The sequence below is a fragment of the Pinus tabuliformis genome, chromosome 3_2 (genome assembly GCF_031772625.1).
Source record: "Pinus tabuliformis cultivar Carrire ecotype Pingquan chromosome 3_2, CPIR1, whole genome shotgun sequence".
NCBI lineage: Eukaryota > Viridiplantae > Streptophyta > Pinopsida > Pinales > Pinaceae > Pinus > Pinus tabuliformis.
This window is the reverse complement of record NC_142302.1, coordinates 1068870147-1068891995: the sequence shown is the minus strand read 5'-3', so window position 1 is coordinate 1068891995 and position 21849 is coordinate 1068870147. Positions and strand designations below refer to the sequence as shown.

The following is a 21849-nucleotide window of genomic DNA, read 5'->3' as shown; positions in this document are numbered from 1 at the left end:
AGAAGCAGGTACAGGAGTTTCTCCAGAAAGGGTTCATAAGAGCTAGTACATCACCATGTGGGTCTCAAATTGTTTTGGTGAGAAAGAAAGATGGCTCATGGAGAATGTGCATTGATTACCGAGCACTGAATAAGATAACGATCAAAAACCATTATCCCCTTCCTCACATAGATGATCTATTAGATTAGTTGAAATAATCTGTTTACTTTCCAAGTTGGACATGCATAGTGGCTACCATTAGGTTAGAGTTGCAGAGCAAGATGCATGGAAGACTGCTTCGAAAACAAAGAAAGTTTTGTATGAGTGGTTAGTTATGCCTTTTGGCTTAACTAATGCTCCTTCTACTTTCATGTGAGTAATGAATGATGTACTCAGGCATTTTATTGATGTTTTTTTCATTGTATATCTAGATGACATTCTTATATTTAGTAAAACATGGGAAGAACACTTGAAGCATGTAAAGCAGACTCTAGATGTTTTGAAAAGAGAAAATCTCTATGTTAAGCTATCAAAATGTGAATTTGGCAAAACATATTTGAATTATTTGGGTCATATTGTAGGGGATGGTGAATTGAAGATAGATCCCTCTAAGGTTGCGGTCATTATAAATTGTCCTAAACCCAAATCTGCTATAGAAGTTAGAAGCTTCCTAGGAGCAGCATAGTATTGGAGAAAGTTTATTGCTAACTTTTCTTTAATTGCAACACCCTTACATGCTTTAACAGGATTGAATAGGGTGTTTCAGTGGGGAGGCAAACAACAAAAATCCTTCAACACCTTAAAATAAAATATTAGTACATCACCAGTACTAGCATTGCTTGATCTTCAAAGACCATTTGAGATTGAAACCAATGCCAATGACTATGCCATGGGAGCAGCATTGATGCAGCATGGTAAACCCATATGTTATCATTCTGAGACATTTAATTCTGGAGTAATTAATTATCCCACGTATGATAAGGAATTATATGCATTAGTACAGAGTGTGAAAAAGTGGAAACATTATCTAATGGGAAAAGAGACAGTTATACATATTGATCATCAACCACTTCAATATTTACACTCACAAACTAAGTTGCAGCAATCAAGACACTATAGGTGGATGGGTTTTCTACAAGAGTTTCATCTTATCATCAGACATAAAAATGGCATACAGAATAAAGTTGCAGATATGTTTTCCAAACCAATCATAAATGCATCTACTATACTTAAGCATAATTTAGTATTGCATGAAAGCTACATTGAACAGTATGCTCAAGATATAGATTTTAAAGATGTATATGCAACTTTAAGTCATGGAAAACAAGTAGAAGAATTGGATTATCATGTTAAGGACCAACTCTTGTATCATTTTGGAAAGTTATGCATTCCTCAAACCGAAAGAGTAAAGGTAATTCGAGAAGCACACGATTCTCTAATATCAGGTCACTTTGGTGTAAGTAAAATAGTTGCATAGCTGCAAAGATTTTGTTATTGGCCAAAAATGCATGAAACAGTTTCTAGATATGTAAGAGGGTGTACCATGTGTGCTAAAAGCAAGCCCAACAATAGAAAACTAGGCTTGTACACTCCACTACCAATTCCTTCTCATCCTTGGGAAAGTGTTTCCATGGACTTTGTTGGGGGATTGCCTAAATCTAGAAAAGGTCATGACTATTTATATGTTATTGTGGATAGGTTCAGCAAAATGTGTATCTTAATACCTTGTAACAAACAAATTACAGCTGAAAAAACAACAAAGTTGTTCTTTCAGCATGTATGGGTTTATTTTGGATTACCCACTTCCATTTTATCTGATCAAGGTTCCCGATTTGTTAGGAAATTTTGGTCGAGTCTGTGGGAATTGATGGACACCAGACTAAAGAAGAGCACAACCTTTCATCAACAAACAGATGGCCAAACAAAGGTGGTCAAAAAGACAGTGATCCAGTTGCTCAGAGGATATTGCAACAAGCATCCCAAGCTTTGGGATGAACATTTGTGTTAAGTGCAACATGCTTACAACCATGCTAAACATTCTTCTACACATATATCTCCTTCTGAGACCTATTTTGGTTTCATACCAACGTCTCCCTTGGATTTTGTCTTTGGTTAAGACATAGCAGTTGATGGACACAGTGATGTGGACAAGGCAACCAAGTTCATTGAACAAATTCAAGAGATTCACCAGGCGGTACAGGAACAACTGGGAAAGAGCCAAGCCAAGTACAAGGCAAGGCATGATAAGGATCAGACTGAGCATAGTTTCCAAGTTGGTGATCAAGTCTGGCTGTATATCAGCAAAGATAAAATGCAAGGTGAAGGTCAGAAGTTGAAGCTAATAAGGTATGGACCTTTCAAGATACTTGATAAACTTGGTGAAAATTCTTTTTGCCTTGGTATTCCAGCTTACATGCACATCTATTCAATAGTTAATGCAGAAATCTTGAGACTGTTTCAACCTTCGTTGATTGAAGATCCCGAAGAGCAGAGCCAATTTCCTTCTATTGATGATCTGTTGCCTGAATATCTCAATGAGTTGTAGGAAGATACCGTTCTGGATAAGAAGGTGAGAACCACGCATAGAGGGGATGTTGAGTACCTCAGAATTGGACTCAAGGGTTCAAAGCCAAGCAGTGCAAGATGGATAGAAATTGGGCAGGCGAGGAATCTATATCCTCACTTGATTGATGCTTAAAAACCAACTTTTGGTGGTCCAAAAGCTTTTTCAGTAGGAAGGTTGTGATCCGAGTTGGATCATAGAACACTCTCTAAGTTTTCATGAACTCTTAAAAATCATGCCAAAGTTTCAAAGTCTTATAAAGATTAAGCTTATAAGAGATATCCTCAAAACAGTTACAATTTGTGAACAACACGGAGCAACAAGGACCCTCAGTCAAGCACGCAGACTATCGGCCCATGGTAACATGCGCTGCCACAAATGAGCAAAACTAGAGGTCAATTTAAGAAATGGGGGTAGTTTCTGATATGTGATTAGCAACAGGGAAAACCACTCAAAGAAGGAAAAATCCCGAGTGCTCAAACCCAAAAAGTTATAAAATGCAACGGATATCACGCCAATTTCATTAAAAGTGGGGTCCCACAAAACAGGAAGAATATCAGAGGGACTTTGAGCAGTAAGCAGTTTCAACAAAGTCCTGCCCGATGACACCCAAGGGTTGCTACGCATCCGGAGGAAGAGAGAGAAAACCACTCACATCGGACGGGTAAACATCATGTTACTTACCTGCCCGATATGAATGATGACCGTAGGATCCGAAGGCTCCAGATCAACGGCGGAGATGCGTTCTGATGGTTGAATAAACTTGACGAGGTAAACAGGCAGAGTTGTATAAGTTTTGAAGTCCGAGGTGGACGATGCATTGGCAGAATGTCATGTTTTTGCAGGCATTCTTGGATTTAATGGATTAAACTATCGTTTTGAAAATGTCCAAGAGAACTGACACTCATTTCATTACAAAATAGGTGGCCACCTCCCTGTCAAGCATTATACAATGATGATTACGTAGAACAGAGGGATTCAAACAGATAGAGGCAGGGGAACCGGAAAGTTGGGAAGCAGAAACAAATAGTCAGAAAGTAGATTGGCTTTAAATCCACGAACTGAGAAAGAGATAAGGAGGCAAGTTAAGAAAGTTAAGAGTGGAGAGCTGAAAGAAGAAGCTGAGCTGACCTACAGAAGCAAAGGCAGCATCGAGCCAGAGTTAAGACAGATCCAAAGAGAGCGAGAGAGTCTTTGTACTCCAAGGAAGGCTTGAGAGGTTCAAGCGAACTCCTCTGTATATGCCTGTCATGTACTGAGTCTTAGATTGGACTGGTACCATTGTGACCAATAGAGGTCATGATTCGGTAAGGAGAGTTTGTGTAATCGAAAGACTTGGGGGATCCAGGTAGAGTCTTGTTGATTTATATCTGTTGTGTGAGACTCAAATTGAGCTCACTATTGTAAAAAATTTGCTTTGAAAACATAATAGAGAGGCCACCACTGAAGGCTACACTGGGAGACGTAGCCTAGGAGTATTAGGTGAACTCCTTATTAAACTTGTTGTGTTTATATGTGTTGCATGTTATGTTTTCTTTAACTACTTCATTTCCTGTGTATTTCACAATCTTATCGATTCATTGCACAAAATAATGTAGGCACATCCATGCACATGAGTTTGTAATACCTTATTCTTTTTCTTAGATCAATTACAGATTAGTGAAGGAATTGCCTTATTCAAGAATCTTTGTTGAATTAAACATAATAAACAATGAGTTTGAATTTGCACATGTTTATACAGAACTCTATCAGATAGATTTTGAATTCTGATATGAGACCTTCAATCAAGAAGGATGTAGATTTATACAAGTGAGGCTTGCATAATTCTGTTGTCAGGGATTTAAACACATATCAGTGCTTCACTGGTCCCAAGGATGGTGGTCATGCAAAACCGTATAGGAAAGTGGCAATTCAATTTTTTTTTTAAGGCTCAACTTCTTGATCACCAAACCAACCACTAATGAAGTACTTAAGGAAAATTTTGTTGTAAATGATAAGATATGGTTTTTTTCTTTCTTTGGCAACGTAGTGTTTACAAAGAGAGGGAATAATTTCCATGATGATAAAAACACTGTAAGTGTGCCTTGATGAGTCTATTCATTTGGGCATCTATTCAACTCGTGTTAGTGTGAATTAGTATTCCAAAATGTTCTACTAATTTAAGTTTTTGTTTGCTAGAAGGATGAAACTAGAATTACTTACAACAGCTTAACTCTTTTTCCATCTCCTCACATTTGGAGGTTGCTGATGTTTTTCTTTGGAATGAAGCTAGAATTTCTTACTAAGGCACAATTCCCTTTTAATCTCATCTCATTCAAAAGTTGTTGATTAATCATGGAGTCAAATTAGTCTTTAGGATTTTATTTGTAGAGAGGGAGTAATAGAGAGTACCAGATCGACCACTCACTTGGCCAATGGAGAAGTGGAATAGCACTAGGAATGTGGGAATCGCAATTGGAATGACACAACTCAATTTTGACCTCTCGATGTTCAATAATATCCCCTAGTTCTCCCTTCTCCTTTTGGAAACCTTTAACACCCACGTTAAGTCCACCATGTTATTTCCCTATTTTGCACCTTCAGAGCACACCCTTGTGCTTATATAGGATTATAAGTAGGACAAGAGTGGTTGGAAAATTGTTTCTCTTTGTTGGGCTTATTAGTACAACCCCAACTCCAACATATTATATAATTAAAAATTTCTGGCAACAACCCTCTAGTACTCAATTGGCATAAGAGTGCGAGTCCTCGGTGGATGACCTCTTGTCAACACCACTCTGCATAGTGATCAATATCCTTTGTGATATTTGTCAACAAATTGAAAGCCAAAAACAAAGATAATAATTGTAACCCTCCTCCCTACCTTCCTAGAGAGTAAACAAGAAACTCTCATTTCCAAAAATAAACCTCCTCTCTTGGACTTTTGCAATAAATGGAAGGAATTCAATGGAAAAAGGGTTTTGAGAATTTGAAGTCACAATAGAATTTCCATATTGAACTTTCTTCTCACTTTCATCTCTTGATATTCAACACATACCTATAGTTATTCAATAGAAACAACATGCTGAAATACTTGTGTTATGAATGCAGTGAATTCAATAAATTAAGGAATAATTCCCTTTCACCTTATTTTTCAGATATCCATTGCATAGATCATAGAGGAGCATTAGTAGCCAATGGTGCTTCATCTCATTTTGAAAGGTTGTAATATAATAACAATTTTGGAAGAAAAGTTTATTCATGGCTTGGGAAATCAACTAAAAGACATGGACAATTCAAAAAGCTAATGGAATAATTTCAAATCAATAAGTTGATGTTCCTACAAATTCACCAAATTAGGTGGCTCTCTAGAGGCAAGGTCAAGGAAAGACTTGTTAAACTCATGCCTTTTTTGTTAAAGGAATGTGAGTTAGGGGAGAAAAAGATGTATGAGTTGGCAACATTATTTCAAGTATGATTATGCATCCATCTAATTACAAATGTGCTCATTGAATTAAATAAGTTGACTCAAAATTTCCAAGAGGATCATGTTGATATTACATCTATTGGAACTACATTAGATGTTTCAATTAACATGCCTCACAAATGATTTTTGGGATGCATTTTTAGGGTAGGTGCAATGCACATATCTTATTTTTTACTTAAATTGCAAGGATGAACCCTTGAATTTGTAGATAGCATAGATATGCTACATGTACATCCATTGAAGTTCAAGATTTTTCCAAATATGCAAAGATTGAGGAGACTAGATGATTGCATTGATTGTATTCTTTTGTGAAATTCTTCTGTTATAAAGGTGATTGAATATTTGGATTGGAGATTCACATATTTACATGTATTTATTGTTTTGTTGACAGTGCTAGACCTGACAACATCAAGGGATCTCACCGCTATGAAGTCCCAACTAAACTTCATACCGTCTGGTGTAGGAGTCCCATCATGTACGATGGCCCGGTTGCCATTATCTTAAAGATCTCCCTCAACTCTTGCTTGTCAACGTAGGAGAGTGGTTTACTTTGTCTTCAAGAAGTAAGGTCGTGTGCCTAGTGAGTGTAAGTGTCACTTGTTTCAATCGTTATTTCACTATCAATAGAGAGGGTGAGAGTGAGTTCTAGGTCAATTGGGAGCAGTCCCAACACTTCTAGGAACACACAACACAATAGGGCATGCATAGATTCTGAAGGAGCATTCCACATGGATGCGACACTCACAACTTACAAGGTAAGATAACACGTACATCACTCAAAATATCATTCTGAATGAATGCAACAGTTCTTATAGAAAGCTTCATGTGAAAGGTCTGTCTGATGTCCTAGAGAGTAGTCTATACAACCAAGACAATGTTAACAACCTATACAACACATTTCCATTAATATATATGCGTTACAACAAATGAAACAGTTCATATGTAGAACACAGGTTAAAGCAACATGCATTACAAGTGTTAAATATCTATCTTACAACATATACAATACATGCGAAAATGAGTTGAACTGTTAGTAGGCTTCTGAATTAAATGAAAGTTCCAAGACACATCATTACACCATAGATCACTAACCCCGAGTGTGGGGCATTGGAGTCACTATTTACTCCTCAAAGAAAATATTACAGACTCTCTTGGTTATGTGGGAGGAGCTAAGGTGAAAAGTCTTTTGCATGTACAAAAGAGGGGGTATTTATAGCCAAGGGTGAAAATAACCCTTGTGGTTTTTTGACTACCCTCATGACCGTTTGGCTCCCATGCATTTTCTACTTACATGACTCTTTTTTCAACAAGTGGGTCTCTTGGACTTCCACGTTACGTCACATTGATTGACAACATAGCCCATAATGGAGGTGTGGGTGACATGACTCAACATGACTTGACATGACAGTGCTAGTACATTCATGTTGCTGTTGGAGTGCATGTCGAGCTATAGTATTGTTGGGTGATGGTTGTCTTCATGGTGTATCATAGGTTCACCTCCACATGGCAAAGTGTGCAGAGTCTTTGATGGTCCTTGGTTTGATTGATAAAGCTTTAGCATGGTGTTCCTTGCTTGCATGCTAGAAGGCTTGACAGGCTCGTCTGTTCACAAAGGTTGATGTTCGTCACGTTTGTCTGCTTCACTTGCTTTGTTCATTGGTGAACCTGTCCTTCTGCATGTGATCCCTTCATTCATCCCATTCGTCATCTTGCCATGTTTGTTGGTGTACCTGTACTTGCAATCACTCATGACGAGACGACATCAAATCCAAAACCTCCTTGTCTACCATGGCACATGATCATTTCTGATGTACGTTACTGGGAGAGGAGGAAAGGTTGTGAAGCGAGATGATGGCTCCAGGTGCTACGGATGAAAACTTCGCAAGAGTCACTGGGTGATGGAGATGGGCAATTTGAGTCAGCAATGACTGCCTGTGAGGTCTGACTCGGCTAGGAGGTAAAATTGCATAATTTTTGGGATGGATAGCCTAGGCTATAGGAAGGCAAGGCATGCATGCTCTGTGCATTTTTTAGGAGGAACTAGTAGCGGGGGCTGGATAGCTGCATTTGTACAAATTTCTATAGGAATGGGACGTGCTACATGAATGGTCAGTAGGAAGAAATTACACAGGTTTTGGGAGGCACTGCCCCAGAGACTCACAGCCAAAACTATACAATTCCCAGAGGAAACTGGCAGTTGGCTGTTGGGGTCACTCGCAGCCAAAATTGCATAATTCCCATAGGGAAGTAGAAGTTAGTTGCTCAGTCACTGGCAACAGAAACTGGGCAATTCCTAGAGGGAACTGGAAGTTTTCTACTAGGATTTGTTGGTGGGGAAATTGCATTAAAGTGGGTAAGCCAGCCTGCTGATCATCTCTGCAAAATTTCTAAGCTGAGCAGACTGCTGGATAGCAGAACATCTGCTCATGAAAAATACACAATTTCTTAGATGAGAAGCCAGTCAAGTGTCCAGATGACTGACTGGCAAAACTGCATAATTTTTTGAAGGAGATAGGGATTGGCACTTTGTGTCTATCCGGCCTATCTGCGTAATTTCCTTAGTCAGTTGAGTGAGTGAGGTTAGTGGCCTCTGTGTAATTTTTGAAGGGAGTCAATCTCAGGCTGACTGCCAGGTCTGACCATCCAAGTGGCGAACATCGAAGTTGATTGAACTACTTATGGGTAGCGTAACTTGAAAAGACTAGCTTGGTGCTTTTGCACTGTTCTGGTTTATCGACAATCGAGTCGATGGCGGGGTGATGGTCCAACTGTCAGAGGGGATTCTAGTCATTATGACTTTAGCAAAAATGACTAAGTGTGTGAACGATCGAAAGATGCATAGGTGATCATGAAAACATGCACTCACATGACTTGATGATGAAATGACTCAGACCATCTAGATACACATGCTCAACATGATTGATTGATGGTGCAAGTGACAAGCGTGACACTCATGATTGACCATTCATTGATCAAGATGACGCTCATGGGACAGTGAACGTAACTATGTGTGTGAATGCGGCAGATGCTTTCATAGTAAACAAAACAAGCACATACGATGTGAAGACTTCGAGCATAACCAAAACATGGTCGCAAGCGTGACTTAGACACCAGCATGAGAAAACTTGAATGAAATGAATAAGCAAGGCAGATGCGAGGATTCACATGAGTTCATGAAGCGAACTCATGTGTGTGCAGTCATCAAGTAAAACTCTCACGAGAGGCTCCAAAATTGGTGCAGGTGAAAGTTTTGGAGCATGGATGTAGCTGATACAACACTTGGCGACACACTAGTAGAACTCTAGCTTCTCTATTTCGGTTCATTTCTAGCACAACGCTTTGATATTTTGAGGAGCATTGAATTGTTGTGTGGGTTATTTCAGCTTCCTCACTTACCCCATGGACATCGATGGTTCACCCTTTGCCAACTAATTTGAACACAATCAAAAAATCAGCTTAGATCTGAGTGTTTTGAATACAAGAAGGGTAGTTTAGCTCACAAGTTGAAGATTTTTAGAGTATAAGCTTTCATCTCTTGTGTTTCTCTGATGCCAACAAGCCTAGATAGTACCCCGACAGAGTCACGCAGGAACACACACATTTCTCCACTGCCAGTGAGCCTGGTCAGTACCTCGGTGGAGTTGCATGCTTCACCTCTCTATGCAGGAAGCCTTTCTCTTCTTTCACCTTTGTATTTTTCAAGAGGACTTTGCATAATCACTTATTTATTTTTGGGGCGAAAGAGGGATCTCGACTTATTGAGAGCAAAAGAGGTTGTTCCTTCAGAGAAGCATGTAAGACCTTTGATATAGGTTTTCTCGTTTAGATTTTCCCCTTCGCTGTTTCTACTAGTTTTATGAGTTTGAACACACAGAGCAGAAGGTTGAGTATAGGCATGACGCTTCCCAGTGTGGACACAGTTTCGCAATTGGACAGAAACTTCCCTTACAGATGGTTTGTGTTTTATGTTAGGACTTCATCAGTTGAAGGTTACAACCAAACAAAGAGAAGGCAGAAAAAAGACTAGCCAAGTGCTATAATGTCATGAGTTTTCCTTAAATTTCATCCACATACTCTATTCAAAAGCTAGAATGTAGTAGTTGGTAGCACTTGTTTCTCGAAACAAAAATATTAATATACCAAGCATACAAAACATTGCAAACAAAAATAGTAAGCAAAGCAAACAAAGTAAAAACAACAACCAGCAAACAATCATGCAAACCAGAAAAAAAATAAAAGTGAAAAAGAAAGCATTACTCCTACTCCTAAGCTAACGAGGCATGGTCCATCTCACATGAGGTGATACTTCCAATGCAACCACCGGCATATTGGTTGACCCATGTTGGTGAAGGCATGGTTCGCAAATAAGGTAGCTATGCGAACCAGCAAACAAGAATGATATAAGAGTGAAGACAAACACACTCTGAGTTTATGAGTGACCACAAAACATAGATGAGTGAACGTGCATGACATGCACTTTATGGTGCTTCCATGGTGTTGTGCTACACTACATGCAGATGTGAGTGTGTGCATTTTCTTGATTTTGATGTGCAAGAAAACATGAGAAAGGTAGGCCACTTATGTTGTGCATGTGTGCTTGATGTGTAAGATTCCTCCAACTCATGTGTGATGGGATCATGTGGCTTCAGTGGAGGAAGTGAAATCTGGGTGTTTGGTTGATCTTCAATGCAAAGCAGAGAGTGATGAGGAGCCTTGAGTGTTTCAACAATTTCCTAACCAGAAGTGAAACTAACCTCAGGACATCGAGGGCCCAACATAACCATCATCTCGGGCTGATGTGCCTCAACAGTCTGCACGGTTTGGACTTCATTGATAGATAGATCATCAGAAACTAGTATCTTGGACAGATTCACAACAGTTGAATCAACATTGTGATCAGATGAGGAAGTGGATAGATCACGACAACCAAGATTCGAAAATTCAAGATGTTTGTTGACATCCTCATGATTTGATGAATTGGGCAGAGGGGTAGATGAGAAGCAAATATGTTCACCCTCTATGCTTTCAAGAAAGATAAATGACAAATTGAATGTATTTTCCAAATAATATGTGTCCTCTCCGCACTATAATTACACACTAAGATCTGAGATGTCCTTTGAATGATCGGATGTAGAAACATCCAGAAATGGGTTTTCACAGGGGAAATCATCAATGGCAAAACCACAAAGGATGTCAAGATGAAGCGGATGACGCATGGCTAGAAGGGAGTCATCCTTCACCGCAAGTTCTTCTTTAGATTCCCGCACACACTCGTCATGAATGATGGTGTAGGTTGGCTGCATAACACCAACTGCATTCATAGCTTTATCCTCGTTCACAACAGTTGATGAGTATAGAATGGGAGAACACAAGACAATAAAATTTGGAGGATCAACAAAACGCGAGGACGGAGGTTGAGGGAAAGAGTCCATGTGACAACCAACAGGCTTACAAGCCAAATCTACGCAAATATCAAGAGCAGGTGGGGTGGGAGAGTGTGACAGTTCAACAAAGGCATGTGCATGATCTCCCACATCACTCCGCGATGGTGGAGTTGTTTGATGAGGTGAAGGCGGACAGTCACTTGTGACAGTGACTATGCCTACCTATGATTGCATAGCTCCATCACCGAAGCGTGCTTAGTAAGGTTTGGATATGTGAAGAAGATTCTAAAATCTTCCATAAAGAAATTCCCAATCAATTTCATCTTCAAGGAATCAGTATGAATGATTGCAAAAGCATGTGTAAAACTAATCAACAGATTCATCGCATGCTTTTTGTAATTTAAGAATTTCTTGATTAAGTGCTTTCCAGTTAAAGCGATTGAAAGCACGACCTATTCCTTCGACCAGATGAGCAAGAGAATGAATAGATTTTTCCAATAGCATGGCACACCAGTCCATGGGGTGCCCCCGAAGCATGTAGATGAACAACGCACAAACCATGTATTCTTCAAAGAATCCATGTCTTTCACATGAGCCTACAATGTTGACTACGTGGCCAACCAAGGGTACATAGCCTCCACCATCAAATGTTTTATGAGACAAGTTATCTAAGAGCTTTTTCGAGATGATGAAATCGTTTCGATAAGACAGACACTCCAGAAGAGAATCTCAGTAGTTAGTCATGATATATATGTAGAGATTCAAACAGATGTGAGGGCTTAGCTTGTCATTTGGCCCTCCTTCTATTGCCAAAATGTTGATGGTGCTGGACCCGCCAACATCATGGGATCTCCCTGCCATGAAGTCCCAACTAGACCTCACACTATTTCGTGTAGAAGTCCCATCCAGTACGATGGCCCAGTTTCCATTATCTTAAAGATCTGCCTCAACTCTTGCTTGTTAGCATAGGAGAGTGGTTTACTTTGTCTTTGAGAAGTGAGGTTCATGTGCCTGGTAAGTGTAAGTGTCACTTGTGCCAATGGTTCTTTCACTATCGAGGGAGAGGGTGAGAGTGAGTTCTAGGTCAATTGGGAGCCATCCCAACACTACTAGGAACACACAACACAATAGGACATGCACAACTTCCGAAGGAGCAGTCCATAGCGATGCGGTAGTCACAACATACAAGGTAAGATAACACATACATCGCTCAATGGATTAGTCCAAACGAGTGCAATGGTTGTTACATAAAGCTTCATGTGAAGGGTCTGTCTGATGTTTGGGAGAGCATTTTACATGGCCGAGATAGTGTTAATAACATAAACAACACATTTCCATTAATAGATTATTCATTACAACAAATGAAACACCTCAAATGTAGAACACAGGTTAAAGCAACATGCATTACAAGTGTTAAAGATCAGTCTCACAATAGATACAATACATGTGTGAAAACATGTTGGCATGTTAGCAGGCTTTGGAATTAAGAGAAACTTCTAAGACACATTGTCACACCATACATCACTAACCCTGAGTGCAGGGCGTTGGAGCCACTAGTTACTCCTCAAAGAAAATATTACAAACTCTCTTGGCTATGTGGGAGGATCTGAGGTGAAAAGTATTTTGCATGTACAAATGAGGGGGTATTTATAGCCAATGGTGAAACTAACCCTTGTGGTTGTTCGACTACCCTCATGACCATTTGACTTCCATGAATTTTCGACTTACATCACTCTTTGTTCAGCAAGTGGGTCTCTTAGACTTCCACATTACATCACATTGATTGAAAACATAGCCCATAGTGGAGGTGTGGGTGACATGACTCGACATGACTTGACATGAAAGTGTTGGTACATTCGTGCTGCTACTCGAGTGCATGTCGAGCTACAATGTTGCTGGGTGATGGATGTCTTCATGGTGTATCATAGCTTCACCTCTGCATCGTGAAGTGTGCGGAGTCTTCGATGGTCCTTAGTTCCTTGATGAAGCTTTAGCATGTTTTTCGTTGCTTGCATGCTGGAAGGCGTGAAAGGCTCATTTGTTCATGAAGGTGCATGTTCGTTGTGTTTGTCTGCTTCACATGCTTCATTTGTTGGTGAACCTATCCTTTTGCATGTGCTCCCTTCGTTCATCCCATTCACTGACTCACCATGTTTGTCGGTATACCTATTCAAATCACTCATGACGAGAAGACATCAAATCCAAAACCTCATAGTCTACCATGGCACATGATCATTTCGGATGCAGATGACGAGGAGAGGCAGCAAGGTTGTGAAGAGGGATGATGGCTCCGCGAATTGTTGATGAAAATTGCGTAAGAGTCACTGGGTGATGAATACGGGAAATCTAAGTCAACAGTGACTTCCTACGAGGTCTGGCTCGATTGGGAGGAAAAATTGCGCATATTTTGGGAGGGAAAGTCTGGGCTGCATGAAGGCAAGAAAGGCATGCTCTGTGCATTTTTTGGAACGAACTACAATGAGGGCTAGATAGCAAGATTTGCGCAATTTTCTAGAGGAATGGGTCGGGCTCCATGAAGGGCCAACAGGTAGAAATTGTGCACTTTTTGGGAGGAACTATGCAGGAGACTAGCAGCCAAAATTGTGCAATTCCTAGATGGAACTGATTGTTGGCTGCTAGGCTCACTGGAAACCAAAATTTCTCAATTCCCAAAGGGAACTGGCAGTTGGCTGTTCAGTCATTGGCAGTAGAAATTGTGCAATTCCTAGAGGGAACTGGCAGTGTGTTGGTAGGAGTTACTGGCGGGGAAATTGCACTAAAGTGGGAAGTCGGCCTGCTGATCATATATGCACAATTAATGAGCTAAGCAGACTACTGGACAACAGAAGGCCTACTAATGAAAACTGCACAATTTCTTGGATGAGTAGTCAGTCCACTGTACGAATGACTGACTAGCAAAACTGTGCAATTTTTTGAAGAAGATAGGGATGGGCACTTGGTGTCTTTCCGACCTGTTTGCGCAATTTCCTCAGTTAATTGAGCGAGTGTTAGTGGCCTCTGCGCAATTTTTGAAGGGAGTCAGTCTCGAGGTGACTACTGGGACTGACTATCCGTGTGGTCAACATGGAAGTTGATTGAACTACTTGTGGGCAACACAGCTTGAAAAGACTAGCTTGGTACTTTTGCACTATTCTGGTTGACAAATGATTGAGTCGATGGCGGGGTGATGGTCCAATTGTTAGAGGGGAGTCTAGTCGTCAGGACTTCAACAAAAATAACTAAGTGTGTAAACAATTGAAAGATGCATAAGTGATCATGCAAACACACACTCACATGACTCGACGACGAAACGACTCCAACCATCCAGACGCACATGCTCAACATGACTGATCGACGGTGAAAGTGACAAGCACGACACTCGTGATAGATCGTTCATTGATCAAGATGATGCTTGCATGACAATGAACGTGACTCTGTGTGTGAGTGTGACAAATACTTTCATAGCGAACACAATAAGCACATATGAAGCGAAGACTTCGAGCATAGGAAAAATATTGTCACAAGCATGACTTAGACACTAGCATGCAGAAACTTAAATGAAATGAACAAGCAAGGCGGATGCGCGGACCCATATGAGTTGACAAAGTGAACCCGCGTGTGTGCAGTCATCAAGTGAAACTCTCAAGGGGGGCTCTGAAATTAGTGCAGGCCAAAATTTTTGGAGGGTGGATGTAGCCGCTACAACATGCTACTAAATTTTTCAATCCTTAACATTATTATGAAGAAGTGAAAGACAAAGACTGTTAAACAAAAAGATGGTGGAATTGTTTATGTGAAAAATTTAGTGTTTGGAATCACCTATTGTGGATACTGCTAGATGCTTGGGGTAAAATGGATGAGTTATTTGTACTATTTCTAAATCATACCCCAAAAAACTTATTTATGGAGCATGGAGTCTATGTGGAGATGTGATGCATGGGCATCTGTAATTCTCATTCACAAGGAGGGAAAAAAAGATTTACTAGAGAAGTTGGTTCCTCAATGAGTGGTTTGTTAAGAGATAATTGATTTAAAATTGCCATGTAATTTGTTTAAATTAGAGAGACTATTGCAAATTTAATATAGTTATTTAATATTTCCTAAAGTAGTCCTTAGATCCTATATTCATGGATCTGAATCAAATTATTCAATGTAATCTTTATATTCATTTGATTTAATAAAAAAAAACATGATGAGCATGTGGTGTGCAAGAGCTCTTGATTTTTATTTTTTCAACTAGTCATTCTCTAATCTCTTATTGTATATGTAATATATAGTGCATACGGTACCATAATTATTACCAAGCTTGATTGTTGCAAACGAGGACAAGGACAATATATTGAAAAAGATATATATATATATATAGTCAGGTTGCAAGAGGAGCAGAAGAGGGACGAGTAGAGAAACATAGAGAGGAGGAGCTCAAAAGAGTGTCATAGAGCGGAAGGGAACCAAATTATAGAAACATAGATATACGCTGAGGGCACAACCACTTAGCCAATTTTCATTACGACAGAGTTTGTCCATTGACAAGCTTTGGACTCGCGAAATCCTATAACACATTTTCCTACAAGCACATAGGCCCGACGTGCCTAAAAGCCCGAAAGCATTTAGCATTTCTAAATTATCATTTTTAAAAAGTGCCATGCACTACGGATCATAAGTTGACAGGGCTGCAAGTAACGAGAATTTTCTCATTGCCCTAGGCCTTCAAAGCTGGGAAGTAATTTCAATTAGGAGCCAAGTAGAGTTCTTGGAAGGACAAGTGAACATAGTTGGTGGAGGTTTCGTTAAAAGTGGAAAGTAGGCCAGCTGGAGAATAAGAGTGGACGAGAGCACTTTGGTGGCTGAGGGTGCAACGTCGGCCAACCCAGAGCTATGGAGCTTGAAAGTTTTAAAGCGCAACTCTTAAGACTAGCAGGTCGGGAACTCTAACCTTTTATAAATTGGAATTTCACTAGAGTCTCAGGTATCCGGGGTTGCGACACCTGTATATGTAGGAGAGGTATAATGGCGAGAATTCTTATATGAGAATATTTAGCCATACTCGCGTAAGAGTTGGCTAGCCTTCCGACTCCTCCCACTTTGAATAGATCTACCAATATAATTTCCAAAGGGATTTCCATCCCACCGTGATTGAAGGGAGCATCGATTATGGGAATTGTTTGTATGAGGAGTAAATATTGAGAAAATCTATTTTAGATTGCATCAAGATAATGGTTTCAAGGATTTCTATATTTATGCAATTATTAACAGTTATTATGGTTATCTTAACAACCACTTGTATGAAAGATGTTTCTTATAATCAAACATACCTTAAAAATATGATAAAAATATGATAGATCAAAATTTTTATTGGAGACACTAGATATGTTAATGTTTCTTCCTTTAGCGCTTTTCATGTTTTAAATGAGGTAGAGTCTTTTCCACTAGTCAAATAGATTTATATTTTCACTCATGTAAATTCAAATACTTTTGAAAAAATAAAATAAACATATATTTAGTTTTCTTTAATGTAATTTGAAAAAAAATATTTACTGATTTACTAAATTCTATTGAGATTTTATTGTGTTTAATGCAACTATTTTTTAAAATTTTAAAATTTAAAAAACACTATCTTATTTTGACAATTTTTTTATTAAAAATTATTTAATATAAGCTTGTTAATAAGAGAGCAAATTTTTTTTTTTATAACCTTTCAGCTTTAAAGACTAGATAAATATATTTCCTTCCAAATCATATTAAGACCAGTACTTCCACGTGCTAAGTATCAACCTTTAACGTCACATGGTAGTACCATAATATCTATTTGTCTCTTATAAGTTAAGATAAATACGCATTTACCATTTGTTGTTTGAATATAGAAAATAGAGAATATAAACAAATGCACAGCTATTCTTTCTTGTCAGCATACAGAAAATGGAGGAATATAAACAGCTAAGTTTCGTTATATATGAGTTCAAGACTAGTCGCTGCGTCTACTTCAACCAGTGAGCTTAATCGGATTGCGGATTCCCGGAATATTCTGGAAATCCGTAATTGAGCTAAGTTTCGTTATATATGAGTTCAAGAAAAGTTTTCGAAAAGTTTTCGTTATATGAGTTCAAGACAAGTCGCTGCGTCTACTTCAACTCCTGAGCTTCTGATTGCCGATTCCCTGAGCTTATCTGATTGCCGATTCCCAGAACATTCTGGGAACGGCAATTGAGTTTAATCGGATTGCGGATTCCCGGAACATTCTCGTAAATCCGCAATCGACATCTGGATGGCCCTTCAACCCTGTGGTTCACTGTTGTTGTCATTAAAAAATCCATAGAGGTGTATTAGGGCTGGCATGTTGCAGATTGAAATCGCTCAATCTCTCTGAATTGACGAAGATTGAGTGTTCGTGGCTCTCGTTCTTACACTTGTGTACAGAAATATCACATTGACATAGACGGGAAGCTACCACAATCAATCAGTGATTGCTCCGAAGCGGCAGCGTGTCGCCCACGGCACGGGATCCAACTTGCCCTAGCAGTTGTGAAAAATTTACTGTATGTGCAAAGCATTCGAGTTTCTTATAAATGAACGTCCTCGCACATCATTTATCAAGTTGAACGTCCTAGCCGGAGAATTTCTCAAATCCCTCATTTCCTGTGAGAAATATGGCAGCGTTTAATGAACAGACGACGATAATCCTGTTAGGGTTTATGATGATCTGCTGTTGTTCAATCTTTGCCGGTAAATTAGCATCACCCAACATTTTTTTCTTGTTTAAATAGAATTGTCATTCAAAGTCTAACATCTATTGGGTTCTATCGATCCACTTATTTTTCAATTGTTTGAGCAGATTCTGTTAATATCGGAGTGAACTACGGCTTGCTCGGGGACAATCTCCCACCTGCAAAACAGGTGGTCACGTTGCTGAAGGGCCACAACATCGGGAAAATGAGGCTTTTCGATCCAGACGGTGGTGCATTGAATGCTTTTGCAAATTCTGGGATTGATGTAATCGTGGGAGTCAATAATAACGATTTGAAGGCCATCTCCTCCAGTCAGGACTCAGCAAATGGTTGGGTTAAAGACAATATTGTCCCCTATTCCAGCACCAGTATCAAATATATTGCGGTGGGCAACGAGGTTTTGCCTAGCACGCAGTACGTGTCGTATCTTTTTCCTGCGATGACCAACATTCAAACGGCGCTTCAGAACGCCAATCTGCAGAAAATCAAGGTATCCACCAGTCACGCCATGTCTGTTATAGGCAACAGTTACCCGCCTTCAAAGGGAGCATTCGGTGACAATGTGATGACTACCATGAGGTCTATACTCAAATTTCTGTCAGATAACGGGGCTCCCTTCATGGCCAATGTGTATCCATATTTCAGCTACGTCGGCGACAGCAACAACATTCATAAGGACTACGCTCTCTTTCAGTCAACGTCTACGGTGGTGCAAGACGGAGATCACAGCTACCGCAACTTGTTCGATGCGATGGTGGATTCTATTTTCTCCGCAATGGAAGTCTTGGGCTATCCCAACGTCCCCATCGTCGTTACTGAAAGCGGATGGCCTTCTGCTGGCGCGGATGCGGCCACAGTTCAGAATGCTGAGGCTTATAACAACAATCTCATCAAACATGTATTATCGAATGCAGGGACGCCCAAGAAGCCGGGAACGAAAATCGAAACCTATATCTTCGCTCTTTTCAACGAGAACCAAAAGACGGGGCCTGTGATAGAGCGTCACTTTGGGCTTTTCAACCCTGATCAAAGCCCTGTATACCCTGTCAACTTCTCTCCATAATTGAGCCAAGTCGATGTCGACCAGGCTTAGTAGTGATATATAATTATAGGAGAATGCTACATAAATAATCATCTATCTGACTAATGTGTAGATGACGATGTGTCGAAGCCGTCGAACCGTATAATATGTTAAATATAAGTTGAAAGTTATATGTTAATGATAGGTATATAATATTAAGTTGTTTATAAGAGTGAAGGGTAACATGCTGTCTGGTATTTTTTAGTGTTTACTTAGCCTGGTTGACGTAAATACTAAATTGTCAATTCAACTCTTACATTCTTAATGAAGTTGTGTAATCTCTTTTGCATTTCCATTTTTATTTTGATATTTACGGTGTTTATAAATGTCCTTGTTTAATGTAAAGGCATTGCCATATTATAAAGGAAATTATGATTATAAGAGTGGTATCCCAATTTCAAAGAAAAACATAACATAGTAATCATAATAAGAATCATGATTATATATTTCATTTTATTTTATTTATATGAAATTTAGGGATGCTTACTATGCTGTACGTTTTTCCATAGCTGTTTTTTTCCTGTAATAAAATATAAAGATCGCTATCAAGCAATATAGATTTGTTGTTTTCCTTAACAATTAATTGTTAGAAAATTTATTGGAAAACCTGATCTCTATCTAGGTATATTTTGAACTTGCATGTTTGTTGAAAGGCATTTTAATCATCTTATCTCTGTGAACTTGCATGTTTGTTGAAAGGCATTTTAATCATCTTATCTCTGTCAAAGAAATCGGAGATCATATTAAAGGAACGCTATATTTTTAAAATTTATGCTTTTAACAGGTTTATATATTATTAAAATTTAAATAAATTAAAAATAAAAGATAAAAGGTGGTTTTTATCATGTGCAAACAAATTTCAAAAATGACTAATTCAATAATACAGAGTAATAGGAATAATTATAAAAAAATATTACCTATTAATAAAAATAAATATTATTATTTATGAGATATATTTATTTTAAACGGATTAAATAAAAGTTGTTTTTAGAAAAAACAAAAAATTATAAATATCAATTTAATAAAAAAGTTTATTTATTTATTTATGATTTTGAATTATCGTAAACTTTTAGAATTGGAACCTTAACATAACTACTAATAATTGAGCCAAAACTTATTTTTTACTTGTTGGATGAAATTAACATTCTCTCTTAGTTTCTCCAGCTTAAACATGTTGGAGACTTCAAGAATATATATGGCATTTGTGTTTCAAAACTCCTACCTTCTATTCATCTTCCAAATTGATTTTTTTTAATCACTTATTCCTTCATACCCTAACAAAAGTTTCCATCTGTTTTATTCCCTAGTTAACAATTACGTTGTGGATTTGCAAATAAATAAGCATTAATGGATTCGGGTTTTATGAATACTACGACACGTATATAATGTATTGTAGGATTGAAAAAAAATGTAAAGAAAATCCAATCTTGTGTCCCTAATTTTGGGTTCGAGGGGAAAATTATTTGTGTATATCTTTTGTGATTTTCATCGTATCTTTTAATGTTATTTTGAGAATTTATTTGCAGGTAATATCTATACATGGTTCAAACCTATAATCGAAACTTATTTCATGACTAGGACTTCATTAACTCACCTCTTCCAACCAATGAAGTACAAGCTGGAACATAATTAAACAAATCACATGCAAAGGTTGTCCCCTTCGTCACCCCACTTTCCTACATTATTGCATTGCACCCTTTATAAATCATCCTTATATATTTCCCTAGACAGAAGCAAGATTTTACATGAATCTCTAATCATGGTTGTCTAATTGAATCATGGTTTGACTATCAAGCTAGGTATACGCTGATAAGAGGAGCATGTTAAACCTTGCATGTCCCTTATTGCACTATGTTTTCTATATGTTTCCTATCCTATTCATTTTTTTCCAAGGCCCCTAGATATAGGTTTCTCCTTCTTATCTAGTTATAATTTGATAACATAGGCATTTTAAACCCACGATTCTCCCCTATTTCTCTATGTTTTATCTATATTTCCTATCCAATTCATTTTCCTTCCAACACCTCTAGATCTAGGTTTCTCCTAGTTATTGCTCCATCCCCTTTTTTATGTACCTTTGCCTTGGCCTTTCATACTTTCTTTACAATCAACCTAGTTCTGTCTCGATTGGATAGTGAAATAGTAGGTTTACACTCCTCCTCTCACCCAGTAGATTCATCTTGTAAACCTTGCATCTTAGTTAGAGATAATGATGGATTTGTTGGTCCAACACTAAGAATAAATTCGTAAATTACAAGATAAAATGGATAGAATTTGGAGCTTAAATGTAGTTTGGGTTACAATTGTTCATGGCCTTCTTCTTTTGGGTTCCCAAGTTAACCCAAGTTCCTCATTCCCACTAGCACGAATTATGGTCTCATGAATTACGGTCTCTCCAACCTTAAGGAAGAAACCCTACAAAACACCTCTACAACTCACAAATTCACTAGTCTTCCTTCCCCTTTTGGGTTAACTCAAAATATTACTTTCCAATAAAAGTTGTGCTAAGTTATGTCACAACTTTATACTTAAATTTATCTAATTTATATAATTTCTAGACGTAATTTTAAAGCCTAGTAACATTCTATGGTTAATTTTGAAAATACCACACTAGTTGGTTCGAAACGTGTCGACAAATGAAATGCCATGTG

At 38.5% G+C, this 21849-nt stretch overlaps 1 protein-coding gene across 1 annotated transcript; it reads left to right on the top strand.

The window, feature by feature from the left end:
• Positions 1 to 17957: 17957 nt before the first annotated feature.
• On the top strand, positions 17958 to 19426 carry LOC149184368 (glucan endo-1,3-beta-glucosidase-like). The gene is made up of 2 exons (XM_089418918.1): positions 17958 to 18115; positions 18225 to 19426. The coding sequence occupies exons 1-2, from the start codon at positions 18040 to 18042 to the stop codon at positions 19178 to 19180; spliced, it is 1032 nt and encodes a 343-aa protein (XP_089275044.1). The 5' UTR covers positions 17958 to 18039; the 3' UTR covers positions 19181 to 19426.
• Positions 19427 to 21849: the final 2423 nt, after the last annotated feature.